The sequence below is a fragment of the Lepidochelys kempii genome, chromosome 9, assembly GCF_965140265.1.
Source record: "Lepidochelys kempii isolate rLepKem1 chromosome 9, rLepKem1.hap2, whole genome shotgun sequence".
NCBI classification, from domain to species: Eukaryota; Metazoa; Chordata; order Testudines; family Cheloniidae; genus Lepidochelys; species Lepidochelys kempii.
In genome coordinates this window covers 58,034,988-58,055,156 of record NC_133264.1, presented here as the reverse complement: position 1 = coordinate 58,055,156, position 20,169 = coordinate 58,034,988, and the positions used below count along the sequence as shown (strand labels likewise).

Genomic DNA, 20,169 nt, shown 5'->3' with positions numbered 1-20,169 from the left:
TTTGAGGCTCCTCTTTCCCCAAAGGCGGTAGTAATCTTTGGTCCATTCAACCATACTGGTGGGTGTGATTTTCCTAACGCTGGTTAATATTCGTGCTGGCTGTGAGAGACTGGGGCCACTGGGGCTGCAGGGTGAGTGGAGAGAGGTAGATTGGCACATTTCTTAGGGGCTGTCAGTGCCATTGCAGAAGGTTGTTTTGGTTTGAGTAGCAGAGGGGAAGATGATGAGAGGGTGGTCTGAGGTCTCCCAGTGGCCCCTGCAATCACTGATGGTGTGGGATACCTCAGCCTGGTCCTGACAAATTATCCTTGCTCAATGAGCCAGGGTTCTGCAACACCCTCCCCAGATATATCAAGGAGGGAAGCTCCTCCCCAACCCCAAACCTGGGAGGAGTCAAACCCGGTGCGCAAGTCGCACTATCGTTGGGAGTAGATACCAAATGGCAATCATCCTATGGGAAAAGAATCTCTATATTCCCTCGGTAGGTGGATCTGCTGCGTCCCATGATCCTTCATGGCATAAAGACCCAGGGGGCCCGGCAAAAGTTCTCCAGCCTCTACATCTCCCAGTTCATCATCTTCTATGGTCTTGATGGGGAGAGGTGGAAGAGATACAAGGGGAATGCCACCAGCTCCCAGATGGTGAGTAAAGGAGAGAGGATAGGATCTGAAAAGGATGCTGCATCTTTCTAGAACTGACTGATAGGCCAGGGTGTGATGAAGGCAGGCATCCTGTCTTCTGCAGGGGCCAGAACCCCTTTCAATTCATATAATTATACAATGTTGTCTCGGGGGTAAATATCTTCCTAATCCCAGCAGGTGATACATTTCTATCCTGAAGCATGAGGATTCATTGCTCCAGTAATTGCATCCTAGTTCATGTCATGGCAGATGTTTTTGTCCATATAAGTGTCTGACCATTTGTAAACCTACTCTTCAGTGACATCATGTGGCAGTGAGTTCCAGGGGTTAATTTTGGGTTGTGTATAATAGTATTTATTAGTATCCATTTGAATGGTGTTTCATATTTATTTCATTGAGCCCTTATTCTTGTGTTATGAAGCTGGTAAGGTTAATAAGTGCCAGACTGAAGTGACCATCTCCTTGCCACTCATTATTGGTAATGGTCTCAAGTTGCAGTGGGGGAGGTTTAGGTTGGATATTAGGAAAAAACTTTTTCACTAGGAGGGTAGTGAAGCACTGGAATATGTTACCTAGCGAGGTGCTGGAATCTCCTTCCTTTGGGGTTTTTAAGGACAGACTTGACAAAGCCCTGGCTGGGATGATTTAGTTGGGGATTGGTCCTGCTTTGAGCAGGGGGTTGGACTAGATGAACTCCTGAGGTCCCTTCCAACCCTGATATTCTATGATGCTATGATTATTTTGTAGACCTCTGTCCTCTTCCTTCTGCAAGCGCTGGAGAAACAGGGCCCCATCTGTTCCCTTCCTGCAGGTGTTCTTTGGGAATGTGGATGCAACAGGGGTGAAAGATAATCGTTTCAACCCCCCCATCATAGCCCGGTATATCCGCCTCCACCCCACACACTACAGCATTCGGACCACTCTGCGCATGGAACTCATTGGCTGTGATCTGAACAGTAAGTCCCACCATGAGGCCGTGATCTGAACAGTAAGTCCCACCATGAGGCCCTCTGCTCCTGGCTCCTCCTCATGCCCTCTAAAATCTAACTCTGGAGCAGAGGGGGACAGGGGCCTGCACCTGTGAGGTGCTAAACTCTCAACTCCCGCTGATTTCAGTGAGAGACGAGGGTGCTCAGGGCCTGGCAGGGTTAGACCATGTTGGTGGTGGGGCTGGCACCAGACACACCAAGATTAGCTGCAGGGGACAGGAAGGGGGAGTGACATCTGGCAGGTAAGTGATGCTTGAAAATCTCCTTATTGGCTGATGGCTATGGCTATCCTGGGAAGAGCGCAGAGCTAGCTCTCGGTGCTGACGCTGCAGCTGTGGGTGGGTGTGTTAGCCACGCTGAGAGTGCCCTCCTAGAAAGAGTGTCTGATCCTCACCTGTTTTAAGGAACCCTGTTTGCTTTTGGTTTTTAGTCAGCTGCCATTTCAGTCTAGGGGGAGCAGGTGAGCAGATGGAGTCCCCCCCTCCCACACACACTGGGGCTGGATATGTGGAGGCACGTTGGGGAGTGAAGGACATTTCCTCCTGACAGGTTTCAGTGGTAGCCATGTTAGTCTGTATCAGCAAAAAGGACAAGGAGTACCCTCTAAGGTGCCACAAGTACTCCTTGTTCTATTTCCTCCTGAGTGACTCAAGGAGAACAGACCCCCCTCCCTCCCGGCAAGAGCAGGCTGGAGGGAGCAGGAGCTGCTTTGGGTATTGGGTGTGTGTCCAATGCACAGGACTGTTCTGGAGACATGGGAGCTGGGCTGGCAGGGGATTGCAGAAGCTGAAATATAGCCAGGTAAGGTACGTGCACAGCAGGACTGTGACAGGTGGTCTTGATGTGATAACAGATGCTGCCTCCCATATGTTGGCCAGTAGGCCACCAAATGGGAGTAATGGGCAACCAGAAGGCATCTTGGTTTCTATTGCTTCAACTCTCTTCCAGGCTGCTCCATGCCCTTAGGAATGGAGAACAAAAGTATCTCCAACCAGCAGATCTCTGCCTCCTCCTACAGTGAGAACATGTTCTCCAGCTGGGCTCCCTCCCAAGCCCGACTTAACCTGCAGGAGAGGACTAATGCCTGGAAGCCAAAGGTAACCATGGGGCATGCCCCACTTTTAAATGGGGGTTTCCCAGCCCAAAGGAGCACTGAGCTAGTGACAGAGCACTGGCTCGCCACACTCCCCACCTCTCCCGACAGGAGTCCCTGTGGAGAATGGTAGAGGAGCAGTAGCTGTGGGTCAATCATAGCTGCTCCAGTCTGAGCAGGAGGTGCTGTATGGCAGGGTGCAGGAGGTCTGGCTGTGGGTCAGATCATAACTACTCCAGTTCTGGCCTCTCCAAGGAGGATGCGCTACAGAGATGAGAGTAGGAACAGTGAGTGCACTTAACATGAGCTGTGATCCCTGGCCTGGTGTTCAGAAATGTTGAGCACTCACCATTCCTTCCCACTGACATTAGTGGGACGTGCAGGGGCTCAGCCCCTCTGAGAGTGAGGCCAGTTCAGTTCAAAGTCTCTTTGGATCCAGCAGCTCCTCGTAGAACATTAAGGCCCCATCCACAATACAAGTAAACTGTGACTGCGACACTCTTGTCTGCCATGCTTACAACACACCAGGCTGAGTTGTGTCCACACAGCAGCCTTTTTCGCAACACACATGTGTCTCCAGTGGGTTTGTGCATCTGTACCGATCATGCTCCTTGCCATGTTTGTATCAGGGCACTGTGGGAAAATCAGGGTAGCTATCCCACAATGCCTCAGCGGAGCACATGAAGCAATGCATTTTGGGATTCCCTACTGCAAAGAGTCTGGGAAGGAGTGCTGGCCAACCTGGTGACACAGATGCTGTGAGGAGATCCTACCCACACAAGGAAATAAGTGTCCTCATTTGGTTCCAGGAGCATGCTATGTGCCAGTCTAGCAGGGCAACACCTGGTTAGCTGAGATTGTTCCGAAGTTTTAGCACCAACCATGTCCAGAGATGGTTACCAACTTGGTTCAAGGTTACGGCATAGAAAGGGTTTTGGCCTGTCTGCTCCCTGGCGCTGAAGACATTCTGAGAGTAGTGGGAGGGACTGGACATGGCTAAGTAAAAGTTCTGACATGTTGAGAGCTGAGGGGACCATTTGCACTGTGTCTGGTGGGTATTTCTGAAGGGGACATGAAGGCTGGTGTGTCATTCCCCAGGTGAACAGCCCCAATGAGTGGCTGCAGGTGGACTTTGAGAAGATCATGAGAGTCACTGGAATCGTAACCCAGGGCGCCAAATTCATCTTCAGTAAAATGTTCGTGAAGGAGTTTGCTGTCTCCAGCAGTCAGGACGGCTCGCGTTGGACTCCAGTTCTCCAGAATGGCGAGGAGAAGGTAAACAGATCCAGGCTGGTGCCTGGGATACCAGGGAAAGCCCAAGGGATCACAGACACTGGTACTCAGGGTTGTCCTTAGGCATGCCCAGCTATGCTGCGTAGGACATCCAAAAATATGGGGCACCCCTGGGTCTTAGTGTCCACCCGCTACCTCTTCCTATCCCTGTTCTGACCCTTTCTGCAGGCTCCGACCACAGCTGGCTGCTGCAGCCTGGTGAATCTTCCTCTGAAGGGGATCTAGTACTTAAAAGTGAAAAAGATCAGGCTTGACAAAGCCCTGGCTGGGATGATTTAGTTGGGGATTGGTCCTGCTTTGAGCAGGGGGTTGGACTAGATGACCTCCTGAGGTCCCTTCCAACCCTGATATTCTGTGATTCTATGAAAAGCCTTCCAGACCTATTAGGACAACACTGAATCTGTTAAAGAGCCATTCAAGTGGTAATGAAGCAATTTAACAGGCATTTGCCAAACCCCAGGTATATACTGTCAGTTTCTGAATTTTACTGACAAAAACAGTTGTGCATTACTGTAATATTTACTCAGAACTACAGGATCTTAGTTTAAAATTTGCTTTAAAAATATTTCATTAGTGTGTTGCTGAAGATTATAAAATCACATCTCTAAAAAATCCTCGCACATATTTTTAGATGCACAATCTGGTATTCATCTTTAGCTTTAAATGCTTGGATCTTCAGGCATATAATTTTTTTAATAAATCCTTCAAAAGACCACCTTTTCTAAAATATACATGCAAGCCCGAGCTGCCATCGGGCATAGGGCACCAGTTTAATAATACTGCACAGAGCCCCATAAATCCTAAGGATGGCCCTGCTGGCTCACACTTGGAGAGGGGCTTGCAACCCCTCTGTATCCTTTATTTAACCAACAGCAACTCCTGGGGCTTTTGTCATGGGCAACTCAAGGACCACTTGGCAGTGATGTGCTGCCAGGGTTGTGATGGTGTCTCTTTGGATGGAGGAATTAGTCAGTGTTTGGGGCCTTGCAGGGTTTTTTCTGCTAGGATGAGAAGTTGGTGCTAGGAGTCAGGTCTGTTCTTGGTGCAATCCTGTTTATCTACCAAGAACACACACACAGTCCTCGTTCTCTCAAAAGGTAGAAAGAAACAACAGCAGGCAGTTTCTTGGCTGTAAAATTCCCAGGTCTGCCCCTCCAGTAGGGGGCCACTCACTCATTCCTGAATACTGGACATTCCAGTACTTCTGGGAATGGCGTGACCCTGCCCCTGCCAGTGTGACCCTACCCGCACTGGTCGGACCTTGGACGCACAGTGCAGACAAGGTCATGCTGCATGGGGTAGCGGGGGACAGGCCATTGTTAAGAGCACACTGCTTTTCAGAAGGGCGTCCCACATCCAAACTAAACCATGTCCATTTTTTTCTGTGCAGAAGTGGGACATACCCTAGAAAAGTAGGACTGCCTGGTTTAATACTGGACAGCTGGGTTCTTATCCTCCAGTGAGCTCAGCTTCCTCTCAGGATCACACTCACAGCTTCTCCAGTCATCCTGCTGGCTTTCTTCCGCTAACACACACAGGCTTCCAAACCAGTCTCCTAGCCCCTGAGTTTGTACTCAGCCCACTGAACTGCCAAGTACTTTGGGCAAGCCCTCCATTGTCTCTGCTGCATAAAGGGTGTTGTTTGCTCCTTCCATTGAGCCTAAAAAAGAGCGCTTGGCACAACCATTGGCTTTACCAGGGTCTGTATTTGCTTTGGATCAGACTCATTAGTCAGAGCCATCAGTAGCTTTCAGCCCCCCTCAGCCAGCTGTGAACCCCTATTCCAGGGTAAGGGCTGGTCTACACTAGAAAATTAGTCAAACGTTGCTCAGGGGTGTGAAAAATCCTTGAGTGACCAGTTAAACCAATCTAAAAGTCCCTTTGTAGACAGCGCTAAGGCTTGTCTACACTACAAATTTATGTCGACCTAAGAGCAGGTCTACATTACAAATTTACATTGGCGCAGCTCCAGCCTGTCTGGTGAAGATGTTCTAAGCTGATGGGAGAGAGCTCTCCTGTCAGCTTAATAACTCCACCTCCGTGAAAGGTGGTCACTGTGTCGGCAGGAGAAGCTCTCCCTTTGACATAGCACTGTCTACAGAGGTTGGTAGAACTACATCGCTCAGGGCGGGTGTATTTTTCACGTAGTTATACTGAAGTAAGTATGTAGTGCAGGGGTGAAAGTAAGTCTAGGGACTTACTGGTACGGGGCTCGGGCTGGCTCTGGCCCCTGGAAGGAGCAGGGCCTCAGGCGGAAGGGGCGGGACTGGGGGGTCAGAGCCAGCCCCGGGCCACCCTGTACCAGTAAGTGCCTGCTTCCCCCTCCCCTCCCCCCGCCGGGGTAATAGCGGCAGCCGGGGGCTCTGGCAACGGTTTAAAGGGCCCGGGGCGGTAGCGGCGACTGAGCCCTGGGCCCTTTAAATCGTCCCCAGAGCCCCACCACCGCTTCCCCAGGGCTCCGGCAGCAGGGCTCCGGGGAACAGGGCTCCAGCCGCCACTACTGCCCCGGGCCCTTTAAATCATCCCCAGAGCCTGCTACCGCCCCGGGCCCTTTAAATCGCCGCCCCAGCCCCGCCGCCGCTACCCCAGGGCTCTGGCAGCAATTTAAAGGCCCAGGGGCTGCAGCCGCTGCTGAGAGCTGCAGGCCCTTTAAATTGCGCCTGGGGAAGCCGATGCACCCCGGTACGGTGCACCAGCTCTTGCCAGTAGGCTGTACCGGGGCGTACTGGCTTACTTGCACCTCTGATGTAGTGTAGACCAAGCCTTAGTTATGTACCAAGTCATTGCACAGTAATTAAATCACTTTTGTTCCTTGTGTTTGCGGTGCATGTCCTCCCCAGGAGCGGTTGTACCAATTGTACTGTCAGTGTGGGGCATTGTGGGATGGCTTCTGAAAGCCAGTAACAGTCAATGTAAGCTCCACACTGACCTGCGTCAACCTACTACATCAACATTGACTCTACGCCTTTCACGGACTCAGTGTAATGGGGCAGTTACAACAATGGGAGCAAAATTTTAGTATAGACGCTTAGAGTTAGGTCAAGCTGCCTTGTGTGTGTCGACCTAACTCTGTACTGTAGACCAGGCCTAAGTCAATGGATGAATTCTTCCGTCGACCTAGCTACAGCCTCTCAGGGAGGTGGATTTACTGCAGTGATTGGAGAGCCCCTCCCGTCAGTGAAGGTGCTGTCTACACTGATGCACTATGGTGCTTTAAAGGGCAGACATAGCCTGAGTGTGCTGCAGGGTGCTATGGGACTACGGTAATGCATCTGCTCTACCATTGAAACAAAACTGTCTTCTCAGGGCACTAGCAAAGGAGAGGTGCAGCAGTCCCACTTGGCAAACAAACGTTTCCTGAGTTGCACTCGCTAGGAGTGCCTGGGGTGGTTCCTGCATGTGGATAGCATAGCACAGTGCTGCTGGAGGCAAAGGGAGGATAGCCTTGTTGCAGGGCTGGGCATATTTTTCCCCATTTGAAAATACCTTGCCCAAACCAAAACTTTTCCATTTGTTCCAAAGATTTTCTAACCCTTTAAAAATAAAATTGAAGCAAAATTTGAAACAAAAAGTCATTTTGAATCAAAATATCTATTTTCCATTTTTTTCCATTTTTTTCTTGAGCAGAACAATTCAGAGAATTTGACACAAATGTATGAGTTTTGAGATGAGAGAGTTTTGTCCAAAAAATTTCACCCAGCTCTAAGGTATTGTTTCCTGCCATTGTGCCCATTGGTGCTTGCTCCATTATGAAGCCTTGCAATGGCGCAGAATTCCATCAGCCCTGCTTGTAACTGCATCAGCCCTTGTGCCACCTGGTCCGTCAGAAAGCAAAGTACAGGGACTTGTTGAAAACACACATCACCCACAAATTAGAAACCTGCAGGCCAGAATAAGGGGCTTTGTAAAATCCTGACTGTGCAATGGCCCTGGGGGATGGGGATAATGGAGGAGAACTGATTACCGTGTGTACTGCAGCAGCTGGGAGATGGGAAGAACTCATGATACAGCAACAGTCTATTAGTATGTGTATTCCCTCTGTGTATAAGAATCATAGAATCATAGACCCAGAGGGTTAGGAGGGACTGCAGGGGCCATCTGATCTAACCCCCTACCACGATGCAGGATTTGTTGTGTCTGACCCATTCAAGAGTATCCAGCCTTCTTTTGAAAACCTCCAATGAAAGAGCTTCCACAACCTCCCGAGGAGTCTGTTCCATTGTCCTACTGTTCTTACAGCTAGGGAGTTTCTCCTGAGACTTAATCTAAATCTGCTGTGCTGTAGTTTGAACCCGTTGCCTCTTGTCCTGCCCTCTATGGCAAGAGAGAACAAATTTTCTCCATCTTTTTAATGGCAGCTTTCAAATATTTGAAGACCGCTATCACTTCCCCCCCGCAATCTCTTCTCTTCCAAACTAAACATATGCAGTTCCTGCAGCCTGTGCTCATACAGCTTACATTCCATCCCTTTGATTATCTTTGTCGCTCACCTCTGAATCCCTTCCAGTTTCACTAAATCCTTTCTATACATTTCAGAGCAGCAGCCGTGTTAGTCTGTATTCGCAAAAAGAAAAGGAGTACTTGTGGCACCTTAGAGACTAACCAATTTATTTAAGCCTAAGCTTTCGTGAGCTACAGCCAATGAAGTGAGCTGTAGCTCGCGAAAGCTTATGCTCAAATAAATGTGTTAGTCTCTAAGGTGCCACAAGTACTCCTTTTCTTTCTATACATTGGTGACCAAAACTGGACACAGTACTCCAGCTGAGGCCTAACCAGCGCCGAGTAGAGCGGTACTGTCACCTCCCGTGACTTGCATGCTATGCCTCTGTTAATGCAACCTAAAATTGCATTTGCTTTTTTTGTAACAGCATTGCATTGCTGACTTATGTTGAGGTTGTGATACATCACAGCTCCCAGATCTTTCTCAGCAGTGCTGCTGCCAAGCCAGTTATTCACCGTTCTGTATCTGTACATTTGGCTTTTTTTCCCTAAGTGCAGCACCTTCCATTTGTCTTTGTTGAATTTCATTTTGTTGTCTATAGCCCAATTCTCCAATTCATCAAGATCCCTCTGAATTTTAGCTCTATCCTCAAAAGTGTTGGCATCCGCCCCCCAGCTTTGAGTCATCTGCACATTTCATCAGTATGCTCTCCATACCTACATCCAGGTCATTAATAAAGATGTTAAACACCACCCCATACACTGCCTCCCCATATAGTAGACCTGGGCTGTAACAGAAAGATAGAGAAAGCCTATTAGAGCAATTAGCTGTCTGCACCCAAGCCAGTGCAGAATTGATTCCTCTAGTTTATTCTCCAGATCTTTGTCCTGTTTATTTTTAAATTTCCCAAGTGATGAAGCTTCTACCCCTTTCCTTGGGAATCTCTGCTGCAATCTGATAGACCCTGTTGTTTAGAACCCTCCCCCTCCGCTGTTATCTTCCTTTGCTTCCTTTCTTCCCACTCCTCCCAGGTATATCCTCTGCTTGCACCACCTGAAATAAGTCCCCTCCTGTGCCCTTCAGATACAGGGATCGCCTTCCTTAGCATTGTCCTACCCCCAGCTGAGTGAGATTCCCACCTAGAGTAACTCCACTGACATCCAGGGGCTGGTTCCTGGGATGAATCTCTGAATCTTTCCCCACTGGGGGAGTGAGCAGCCCTGACATGGCAGAGCAGAGAAAGTGCCAACTATTTCTTCCTCCTTTCAGATCTTCAAGGGCAACCAAAATCACTTCAGCACCGTGGTGAACTCCCTGGATCCTCCGCTCTTTGCCCGGTATCTAAGGATACACCCCCGCCGGTGGCAAAACCACATTGCCCTGAGGATGGAATTCTTAGGCTGCGACGCCCAGCAAACATACTGATGGGCTGATAGCTTTGGATTAAAGGACCTAGCTTTGGCTGGACACTGAACCATCACCAAGCCTGGAGCGATCCAAAGAGGAAGATCTTCCAAAGCCCATATGAAGGGCCACATTCACTGCAGGTCTAAGCAGAAGCAGCACCATTCACTTCCGTGGAGTTTTATGCATTTACACTAGCTGGGTTGGGAATGTGGCACAGAGCACTCCAAATGGTCGGAAGAAAGGGGCCTGCAAAGGTTTATGGGTCGCCTGCCCTTCCCCTGTCTTTCTCATATACTGTGTGCCATATAATCGGAACATAGCACTAAATAATTAAACAGTAATTTTCCAGCAAACATCTGCTGCCACCCCCCACCCCTGTCTTCCCCAGCTCAGCCAGCCTTGAAATCCCCATGGGGCTTAGAGTCAGCATTCATAGCAGCTAATAATTAATTAGCCACTGAGATCTGCTTCGTTATTTTCCATAAACTCTCAGTGACCTGGCCCTGGCTATGGCCCCAGCACAAGTGATGGAGGGTGTGGTCTGGAGGGAGAGATAAGAACATCGCCCAAGGGCCACATTTTGCAATCAGCTGGGGTTCAACGCACCCAGTGGCCCCTGCCAGAGTCCAGGCTGGGGCTGTGCTAGCTTGGTGCAATGCCTGAAGCCAGCAGCCATGCAGCCTGACTCAGGGCTGTGGGATTTGCCCCACATGCCCTTTTGTTTCCCTTCCTTTGCTGAGTCAATAGTGCTCCTGCACTGTCATGGCCCAGTGCCACCATTCTGTCTTCAGCAAGTTGCTCTCTTGTTGGCAGTCATCTCCTGGAGCAAACCCTCCTCCTCCTGGGGCTTTTCTCCCTTTCTGTGCTCTCGGTAGCCTGCTATGGGACTTTGGCCCCTCATGCCGACACCATGTAGAGTGCAGCCCAGGCAGGCTCTCAGATTGTCACAAACAAGGATACTTCCTGTCGCACACACATACCCACCCCCACCCAGAGACTCTGTCAGGCCAGGGGCCATTGGAGGTTGGGGACATTTTACAGTAAGGCCATCTAGCCCAGATTGCTTCTTCACACTGAGCCCCATACGTTAGGGGAATCTGGAGTGGGAGCTGGATTTGGCTGTTATGCTCTTTCTCTGCTTTGGCTGAACCCAGTGGCTGCTTTCCCATTAACTTTAGGTAGACTGGGCCTGGATCCAAACCGCAGGACTTGGGCCCATCTCGGCTTATGCTAGTGTCTGCTGCCAGCATATTAGAAACAACAATGCTTGGAGCTCTATGATTAGACTAGACTGCCAGGCTGTGATTCAGTCCCTTTCCCAGGCTGCACTATAGACACTGGCCACACACTGTGTAGAATCCAAACTCGCCGCGTCCTGATAGTTGGCTTTATTAACAAGGCCACAATAAGATAATGTTCAGCTCAAACCTTCTCCCCTGGCTTGGCTTCTCCTAAGGCTCCTCCTTCTTGACTACTCAGCCTACACCCCAGATCCTTGGTCCCCAGAGGGCCCGTCCTACCTCCCTTATAGCCAAGTGGGGTAATGAGTTACCTGCCTTGGAGACTCAGGAGAACACAATTAACCCTTTCCCAGCAGGGTCTCCAGGGTGGAGTATTTCAGTCAAACACTGCGAGCCTGTGACAGGCACAGAGACGGACTGATCCCACCTCTGGAGCACAGCCAGTCAAAGAGCAGGCATGGACCCCTCAGTATTATGGTCCTGGTGTGGGTTCTGGTGTTTTCAGATGGGTGCCCACCTACAATGACCTTTTCACTTCTTCCCCCAGCACATTTTGTTGGGGTGTTACAATTACCAAATCCCCAAACTGTGCAGACATTGTTTAAATTGAACTGAACAAAAATAAAATCGATCTTACTGATGTAATCCTAATAAAGTCCAGACTCCAGCCAGATGGCACTGTGCTTGCTTTCAGGGTTTGCAACCAATCCAAGTGCTCGCTACTGGAAGCCAATGCCAGCAATGCAGACCACATAAAAGCTCTCACCCCCAAGTAAAGTTTAGCAGCAAAATATTTTTAAAAAGAAAAGAAAAGGAAGACTTGTGGCACCTTAGAGACTAACCAGTTTATTTGAGCATAAGCTTTCGTGAGCTATAGCTCACTTCATCAGATGCATAAAGTGGAAAATACAGTGAGGAGATTTATATACACACAGACCATGCAAAAAATGGATGTTTACCATACACATTGTAAGGAGAGTGATCACTTAAGATGAGCTATTACCAGCAGGAGAGTGGGGTGGGGCGGGAGAGAAAACCTTTTGAAATGATAATCAATGTGGGATAACCTTTTGAAGTGATAATCAAGCTGAATGAGGGAGCCAACCTAGTGACAGAGGATGTGGAAAAAGCTAATGTACTCAATGCTTTTTTTGCCTCTGTCTTCACTAACAAGGTCAGCTCCCAGACTGCTGCACTGGACATCACAGCATGGGGAGTAGATGGCTAGCCCTCAGAGGAGAAAAAGGTGGTTAGGGACTATTTAGAAAAACTGGACACGCACAAGTCCATGGGGCTGGACGAGTTGCATCCGAGAGTGCTAAAGGAATTGGCGGCTGTGATTCCAGAGCCATTGGCCATTATCTTTGAAAACTCGTGGCGAACGGGGGAAATCCCAGATGACTGGAAAAAGGCTAATGTAGTGCCAATCTTTAAAAAAGGGAAGAAGGAGGATCCTGGGAACTACAGGCCAGTCAGCCTCACCTCAGTCCCCGGAAAAATCATGGAGCAGGTCCTCAAAGAATCAATCCTGAAGCACTTACATGAGAGGAAAGTGATCAGGAACAGTCAGCATGGATTCACCAAGGGAAGGTCATGCCTGACTAATCTAATCGCCTTCTATGATGAGATTACTGGTTTTGTGGATGAAGGGAAAGCACTGGATGTATTGTTTCTTGACTTTAGCAAAGCTTTTGACACGGTCTCCCACAGTATTCTTGTCAGCAAGTTAAAGAAGTATGGGCTGGATGAATGCACTATAAGGTGGGTAGAAAGTTGGCTAGATTGTCGGGCTCAATGGGTAGTGATCAATGGCTCCATGTCTAGTTGGCAGCCGGTGTCAAGTGGAATGCCCCAGGGGTCGGTCCTGGGGCCGGTTTTGTTCAATATCTTCATAAATGATCTGGAGGATAATGTGGATTGCACTCTCAGCAAATTTGCAGATGATACTAAACTAGAAGGAGTGGTAGATACGCTGGAGGGCAGGGAAAGGATAAAGAGGGACCTAGACAAATTGGAGGATTGGGCCAAAAGAAATCTGATGAGGTTCAATAAGGATAAGTGCAGGGTCCTGCACTTAGGACGGGAGAACCCAATGCACCGCTACAGACTAGGGACCGAATGGCTAGGCAGCAGTTCTGCGGAAAAGGACCTAGGGGTGACAGTGGACGAGAAGCTGGATATGAGTCAGCAGTGTGCCCTTGTTGCCAAGAAGGCCAATGTCATTTTGGGATGTATAAGTAGGGGCATAGTGAGCAGATCGAGGGACGTGATCGTCCCCCTCTATTCGACATTGGTGAGGCCTCGTCTGGAGTACTGTGTCCAGTTTTGGGCCCCACACTACAAGAAGGATGTGGATAAATTGGAGAGAGTCCAGCGAAGGGCAACAAAAATGATTAGGGGTCTGGAACACATGACTTATTGGGAGAGGCTGAGGGAACTGGGATTGTTTAGTCTGCAGAAGAGAAGAATGAGGGGGGATTTGATAGCTGCTTACAACTACCTGAGAGGTGGTTCCAGAGAGGATGGTTCTAGACTATTCTCAGTGGTAGAAGAGGACAGGACAAGGAGTAATGGTCTCAAGTTGCAGTGGGGGAGGTTTAGGTTGGATATTAGGAAAAACTTTTTCACTAGGAGGGTGGTGAAACATTGGAATGCGTTACCTAGGGAGGTGGTAGAATCTCCTTCCTTAGAAGTTTTTAAGGTCAGGCTTGACAAAGCCCTGGCTGGGATGATTTAATTGCGGACTGGTCCTGCTTTGAGCAGGGGGTTGGACTAGATGACCTCCTGAGGTCCCTTCCAACCCTGATATTCTATGATTCTATGGGCCATTTCCAGCACATTTCCAGGAGTTAACAAGAAAGTCTGAGGAACAGTGCGGGGGGTGGGGGAGGGAAGGAATAAACAAGGGGAAATAGTTTTACTTTGTATAATGACTCAACCACTCCCAGTCTCTATTCAAGCCTAAGTTAATTGTATCCAATTTGCAAATTGATTCCAATTCAGCAGTCTCTCGTTGGAGTCTGTTTTCGAAGTTTTTTTGTTGAAGAATAGTCACTTTTAGATCAGAAATCGAGTGACCAGAGAGATTGAAGTGTTCTCCAACTGGTTTATGAATGTTATAATTCTTGACATCTGATTTGTGTCCATTTATTCTTTTACGTAGAGACTGTCCAGTTTGACCAACGTACATGGCAGAGGGGCATTGCTGGCACATGATGGCATATATCACATTGGTGGATGTGCAGGTGAACGAGCCTCTGATAGTGTGGTTGATGTGATTAGGCCCTATGATGGTGTCCCCTGAATAGATATGTGGACACAGTTGGCAATGGGCTTTGTTGCAAGGATAGGTTCCTGGGTTAGGGGTTCTGTTGTGTGGTATGTGATTGCTGGTGAGTATTTGCTTCAGGTTGGGGGGCTGTCTGTAGGCAAGGGCTGGCCTGCCTCCCAAGATTTGTGAGAGTGTGGGGTCGTCCTTCAGGATAGGTTGTAGATCCCTGATAATGCGCTGGAGAGGTTTTAGTTGGGGGCTGAAGGTGACGGCTAGTGGCGTTCTGTTATTTTCTTTGTTAGGCCTGTCCTGTAGTAGGTGGCTTCTGGGTACTCTTCTGGCTCTGTCAATCTGTTTTTTCACTTCAGCAGGTGGGTATTGTACTTGTAAGAATGCTTGATAGAGATCTTGTAGGTGTTTGTCTCTGTCTGAGGGGTTGGAGCAAATGCGGTTGTATCGTAGAGCTTGGCTGTAGACAATGGATCATGTGGTGTGGTCTGGGTGAAAGCTGGAGGCATGTAGGTAGGAATAACGGTCAGTAGGTTTCCGGTATAGGGTGGTGTTTATGTGACCATCGCTTATTAGCACTGTAGTGTCCAGGAAGTGGATCTCTTGTGTGGACTGGACCAGGCTGAGGTTGATGGTGGGATGGAAATTGTTGAAATCATGGTGGAATTCCTCAAGGGCTTTTTTTCATGGGTCCAGATGATGAAGATGTCATCAATATAGCGCAAGTAGAGTAGGGGCATTAGGGATGAGAGCTGAGGAAGCGTTGTTCTAAGTCAGCCATAAAAATGTTGGCATACTGTGGGGCCATGCAGGTACCCATAGCAGTGCCACTGATTTGAAGGTATACATTGACCCCAAATGTGAAATAGTTATGGGTGAGGACAAAGTCACAAAGTTCAGCCACCAGGTTAGCCATGACATTATCGGGGATAGTGTTCCTGACGGCTTGTAGTCCATCTTTGTGTGGAATGTTGGTGTAGAGGGCTTCTACATCCATAGTGGCCAGGATGGTGTTTTCAGGAAGATCACCGATGGATTGTAGTTTCCTCAGGAAGTCAGTGGTGTCTCAAAGATAGCAGGGAGTGCTGGTAGCGTAAGGCCTGAGGAGGGAGACTACATAGCCAGATAATCCTGCTGTCAGGGTGCCAATGCCTGAGATGATGGGGCGCCCAGGATTTCCAGGTTTATGGATCTTGGGTAGCAGATAGAATACCCCAGGTCAGGGTTCCTGCGGTGTGTCTTTGCGGATTTGTTCTTGTGCTTTTTCAGGGAGTTTCTTGAGCAAATGCTGTAGTTTCTTTTGGTAACCCTCAGTGGGATCAGAGGGTAATGGCTTGTAGAAAGTGGTGTTGGAGAGCTGCCGAGCAGCCTCTTGTTCATATTCCAACCTATTCATGATGACAACAGCACCTCCTTTGTCAGCCTTTTTGATTATGATGTCAGAGTTGTTTCTAAGGCTGTGGATGGCATTGTGTTCTGCACGGCTGAGGTTATGGGGCAAGTGATGCTGCTTTTCCACAATTTCAGCCCGTGCATGTTGGTGGAAGCAGTCTATGTAGAAGTCCAGTATGCTGTTTTGACCTTCAGGAGGAGTCCACCTAGAATCCTTCTTTTTGTAATGCTGGTAGGAAGGTCTATGTGGATTAGTATGTTGTTCAGAGGTGTGTTGGAAATATTCCTTGAGTCAGAGACGTCGAAAATAGAATTCTAGGTCACCACAGAACTGTATCATGTTCGTGGGGGTGGAGGGGCAGAAGGAGAGGCCCCGAGATTGGACAGATTCTTCTGCTGGGCTAAGAGTATAGTTGGATAGATTAACAATATTGCTAGGTCGGTTAAGGGAACCATTGCTGTGGCCCCTTGTGGCATGTAGTAGTTTAGATAATTTAGTGTCCTTTTTCTTTTGTAGAGAAGCAAAGTGTGTGTTGTAAATGGCTTGTCTAGTTTTAGTAAAGTCCAGCCACGAGGAAGTTTGTGTGGAAGGTTGGTTTTTTATGAGAGTATCCAGTTTTGAGAGCTCATTCTTAATCTTTCCCTGTTTGCTGTAGAGGATGTTGACCAGGTGGTTCCGCAGTTTCTTTGAGAGCGTGTGGCACAAGTTGTCAGCATAGTCTGTGTGGTATGTAGATTGTAATGGATTTTTTACCTTCAGTACTTTTTTACCTACAGGACAGGCCCAACAAAGAAAATAACAGAACGCCACTAGCCATCACCTTCAGCCCCCAACTAAAACCTCTCCAACGCATTATCAAGGATCTACAACCTATCCTGAAGGATGACCCATCACTCTCACAAATCTTGGGAGACAGGCCAGTCCTTGCCTACAGACAGCCCCCCAACCTGAAGCAAATACTCACCAGCAACCACATACCACACAAGAGAACCACTAACCCAGGAACCTATCCTTGCAACAAAGCCCATTGCCAACTGTGTCCACATATCTATTCAGGGGACACCATCATAGGGCCTAATCACATCAACCACACTATCAGAGGCTCGTTCACCTGCACATCCACCAATGTGATATATGCCATCATGTGCCAGCAATGCCCCTCTGCCATGTACGTTGGTCAAACTGGACAGTCTCTACGTAAAAGAATAAATGGACACAAATCAGATGTCAAGAATTATAACATTCATAAACCAGTCGGAGAACACTTCAATCTCTCTGGTCACTCGATTTCTGATCTAAAAGTGACTATTCTTCAACAAAAAAACTTCGAAAACAGACTCCAACGAGAGACTGCTGAATTGGAATCAATTTGCAAATTGGATACAATTAACTTAGGCTTGAATAGAGACTGGGAGTGGTTGAGACATTATACAAAGTAAAACTATTTCCCCTTGTTTATTCCTTTCCCCTCCACACACCTCCTCCACACACCCCCCCACACTGTTCCTCAGACTTTCTTGTTAACTCCTGGAAATGTGCTGGAAATGGCCCACCTTGATTATCACTTCAAAAGGTTTTCTCTCCCCCCACCCGACACTCCTGTTGGTAATAGCTCATCTTAAGTGATCACTCTCCTTACAATGTGTATGGTAAACATCCATTTTTGCATGGTCTATGTGTATATAAATCTCCTCACTGTATTTTCCACTTTATGCATCTGATGAAGTGAGCTGTAGCTCACAAAAGCTTATGCTCAAATAAACTGGTTAGTCTCTAAGGTGCCACAAGTACTCCTTTTCTTTTTGCGAATACAGACTAACACGGCTGCTACTCTGAAACCTGAAAATATTTTTAGTCACCAGTCGACTTAGAGTGGAAATATTGAAGCAGAGCGCTCCTCTGATGAGGATGCTGACTCCGAATTTGCTTCATGGGTCCTTGATTGACTGATCCCAGATGACCTTATTTCTTCTTATACCAGGGTTGATTCAGGGGTTAGACAGTGCACATTTCTCTGCTGGAGGGCAGGGATAGGATACAGAGGGACCTAGACAAATTGGAGGATTGGGCCAAAGGAAATCTGATGAGGTTCAATAAGGATAAGTGCAGGGTCCTGCACTTAGGACGGAAGAACCCAATGCACAGCTACAGACTAGGGACCGAATGGCTAGGCAGTAGTTCTGCGGAAAAGGACCTAGGTGTGACAGTGGACGAGAAGCTGGATATGAGTCAGCAGTGTGCCCTTGTTGCCAAGAAGGCCAATGTCATTTTGGGATGTATAAGTAGGGGCATAGCGAGCAGATGGAGGGACGTGATCGTCCCCCTCTATTCGACATTGGTGAGGCCTCATCTGGAGTACTGTGTCCAGTTTTGGGCCCCACACTACAAGAAGGATGTGGATAAATTGGAGAGAGTCCAGCGAAGGGCAACAAAAATGATTAGGGGTCTGGAACACATGACTTATAAGGAGAGGCTGAGGGAACTGGGATTGTTTAGTCTGCAGAAGAGAAGAATGAGGGGGGATTTGATAGTTACTTTCAACTACCTGAGAGGTGGTTCCAGAGAGGATGCTTCTAGACTATTCTCAGTGGTAGAAGAGGACAGGACAAGGAGTAATGGTCTCAAGTTGCAGTGGGGGAGGTTTAGGTTGGATATTAGGAAAAACTTTTTTACAAGGAGGGTGGTGAAACACTGGAATGCGTTGCCTAGGGAGGTGGTGGAATCTCCTTCCTTAGAAGTTTTTAGGGTCAGGCTTGACAAAGCCCTGGCTGGGATGATTTAATTGGGGATTGGTCCTGCTTTTGAGCAGGGGGTTGGACTAGATGACCTCCTGAGGTCCCTTCCAACCCTGATATTCTATGATTCTATGATTCTCATCAGCTCCAATGGGCATTCAGAGTGCGCTGCACTAGAACTAGTCAGAAAATCATTTTTTCCCCGCTGCAAAAAATGTCAAAAATGTGGGTTTTGTTTGAAAAATTTCTTTGCAATTTTTTAGATTTTTGTTGAAAAACTAAAAGCTGTATGTGGGGGGCAGGAGAGAAATCACAAAACCAGAAACAAGTTCCTTTACACCAACAATTTTTTACAAAAGTGGACTTTCATTTTTGGTGAAAATATCTGTTTCACTGAGAAGCCTAAAAAGACTTCTCTCCCCTTTTAAATACCATCCAGCTTGAGGCCCAGGGTCTGCTGCATTCCGGCAGGTCAGAGCGTGAAACGTTTAGAGAGTCTGGCAGAGGATAGAGGCTGCAGCGATAGGAACCTAGTGAGATTAGATGAGCTAATGTTGAGGCGTTGGGGAGGGAAGTGGGTCCCTCTCTCTCGAAAAGTGATCCACCGTGTGGAAAAGCACCCAGCCTCCCTTAACCAAATGCAGTGATTCAGGGGAGACAGGTGATGGTTCACCAGCTAAGCTTCCATAATCAGCCTGCTCTTTGGGGATCACTGCAGACTCTGTCCAGCTGCCAAGGATTCGGGATGAAGGGGGTGCAGGGGTGAGAGTACAGGGCAGCGAGATGGAGGGGGAGCTCCCCCTCTTCTCCCTGGCTTGCAGCTCCCTGTCACATTAGGCCTCAGGCTGGCCATTTGGGTGAGGGTGGGCGCCTGGCTCACCTCCTACATAGTTCTCTGGTGCGGTTCTGAGGTGCCCCCTTCCATTGGTGTCATGTAAGCAGGCCTGCCCCCTGCCAGGGGATGGCAAGCAGGCCAGACAAAAGAAAACTAGTTCCACGGTCCTTGCCTCATGCATAGGAGATGGGAGCAGGCTTTCAGCACTGCAGGCTGTTGCGGCTCCCACTCTCCTGGGTGGCTAAACAGGGTCTCAACAGCAATAACAGCCCAGCCCATCTTCGTCCTCAGAGGGCTGAAGCAAGCGGTGCATGCACACCATACACCAGCTAATAACAACACAGTGCCCCAGTCTGGTTTGGGTGGCACCCCAATTTGTTGCATTCCTCCCTTTCATAGACCCTTGTTGGGGTCTGACAAGCCTCATAGATGCTTGGGTGGGGGCTGATCCTTAACCCCCTCTTGACTGATGTGTGTATGGGGGGGGGGTCAACTCAACTCCCTCCCCCCACAGCTGGATAGTGACATGAGAGCTCCCCCGTTTGTTTCAATCTCCTTTAACCAAGGCAGGTGTGGTGAAGAGAAGGGGGGCGGGGGTGATGTCATAAAAACAGCAGAGTTCCACGTGGCAGCTTTAGAACCCAGAATGGAAGACTCCGAGATCAGATGTGATCAGGTGTGTGCGTGTGCACACACGCACGAGCATGTCCTCTGGGGCTGGCACTCTGCAGTTTGGCCATCATCTGGAACCAGCAGCCTGGTTTATTCCCCCGGGGTTTGGCCTCACTGCCCTAGGGCTGCCTCTGACAGTGAGTACCTGG

The 20,169-nt window shown here is 48.6% G+C and overlaps 1 protein-coding gene across 3 annotated transcripts in view; it reads left to right on the top strand.

The window, feature by feature from the left end:
- F8 (coagulation factor VIII) overlaps positions 1 to 11,776 on the top strand; it is a 75,029-nt gene extending 63,253 nt beyond the window's left edge. For all 3 annotated transcript variants that reach the window (XM_073360566.1, XM_073360565.1, XM_073360567.1), the window contains 5 exons: positions 486 to 641; positions 1,453 to 1,597; positions 2,579 to 2,727; positions 3,822 to 3,998; positions 9,727 to 11,776. In XM_073360566.1, the coding sequence (XP_073216667.1) occupies positions 486 to 641; positions 1,453 to 1,597; positions 2,579 to 2,727; positions 3,822 to 3,998; positions 9,727 to 9,882 (783 nt within the window). In that variant the 3' untranslated portion in view covers positions 9,883 to 11,776. The remainder of the gene's footprint in view (positions 1 to 485; positions 642 to 1,452; positions 1,598 to 2,578; positions 2,728 to 3,821; positions 3,999 to 9,726) is intronic.
- Positions 11,777 to 20,169: the final 8,393 nt, after the last annotated feature.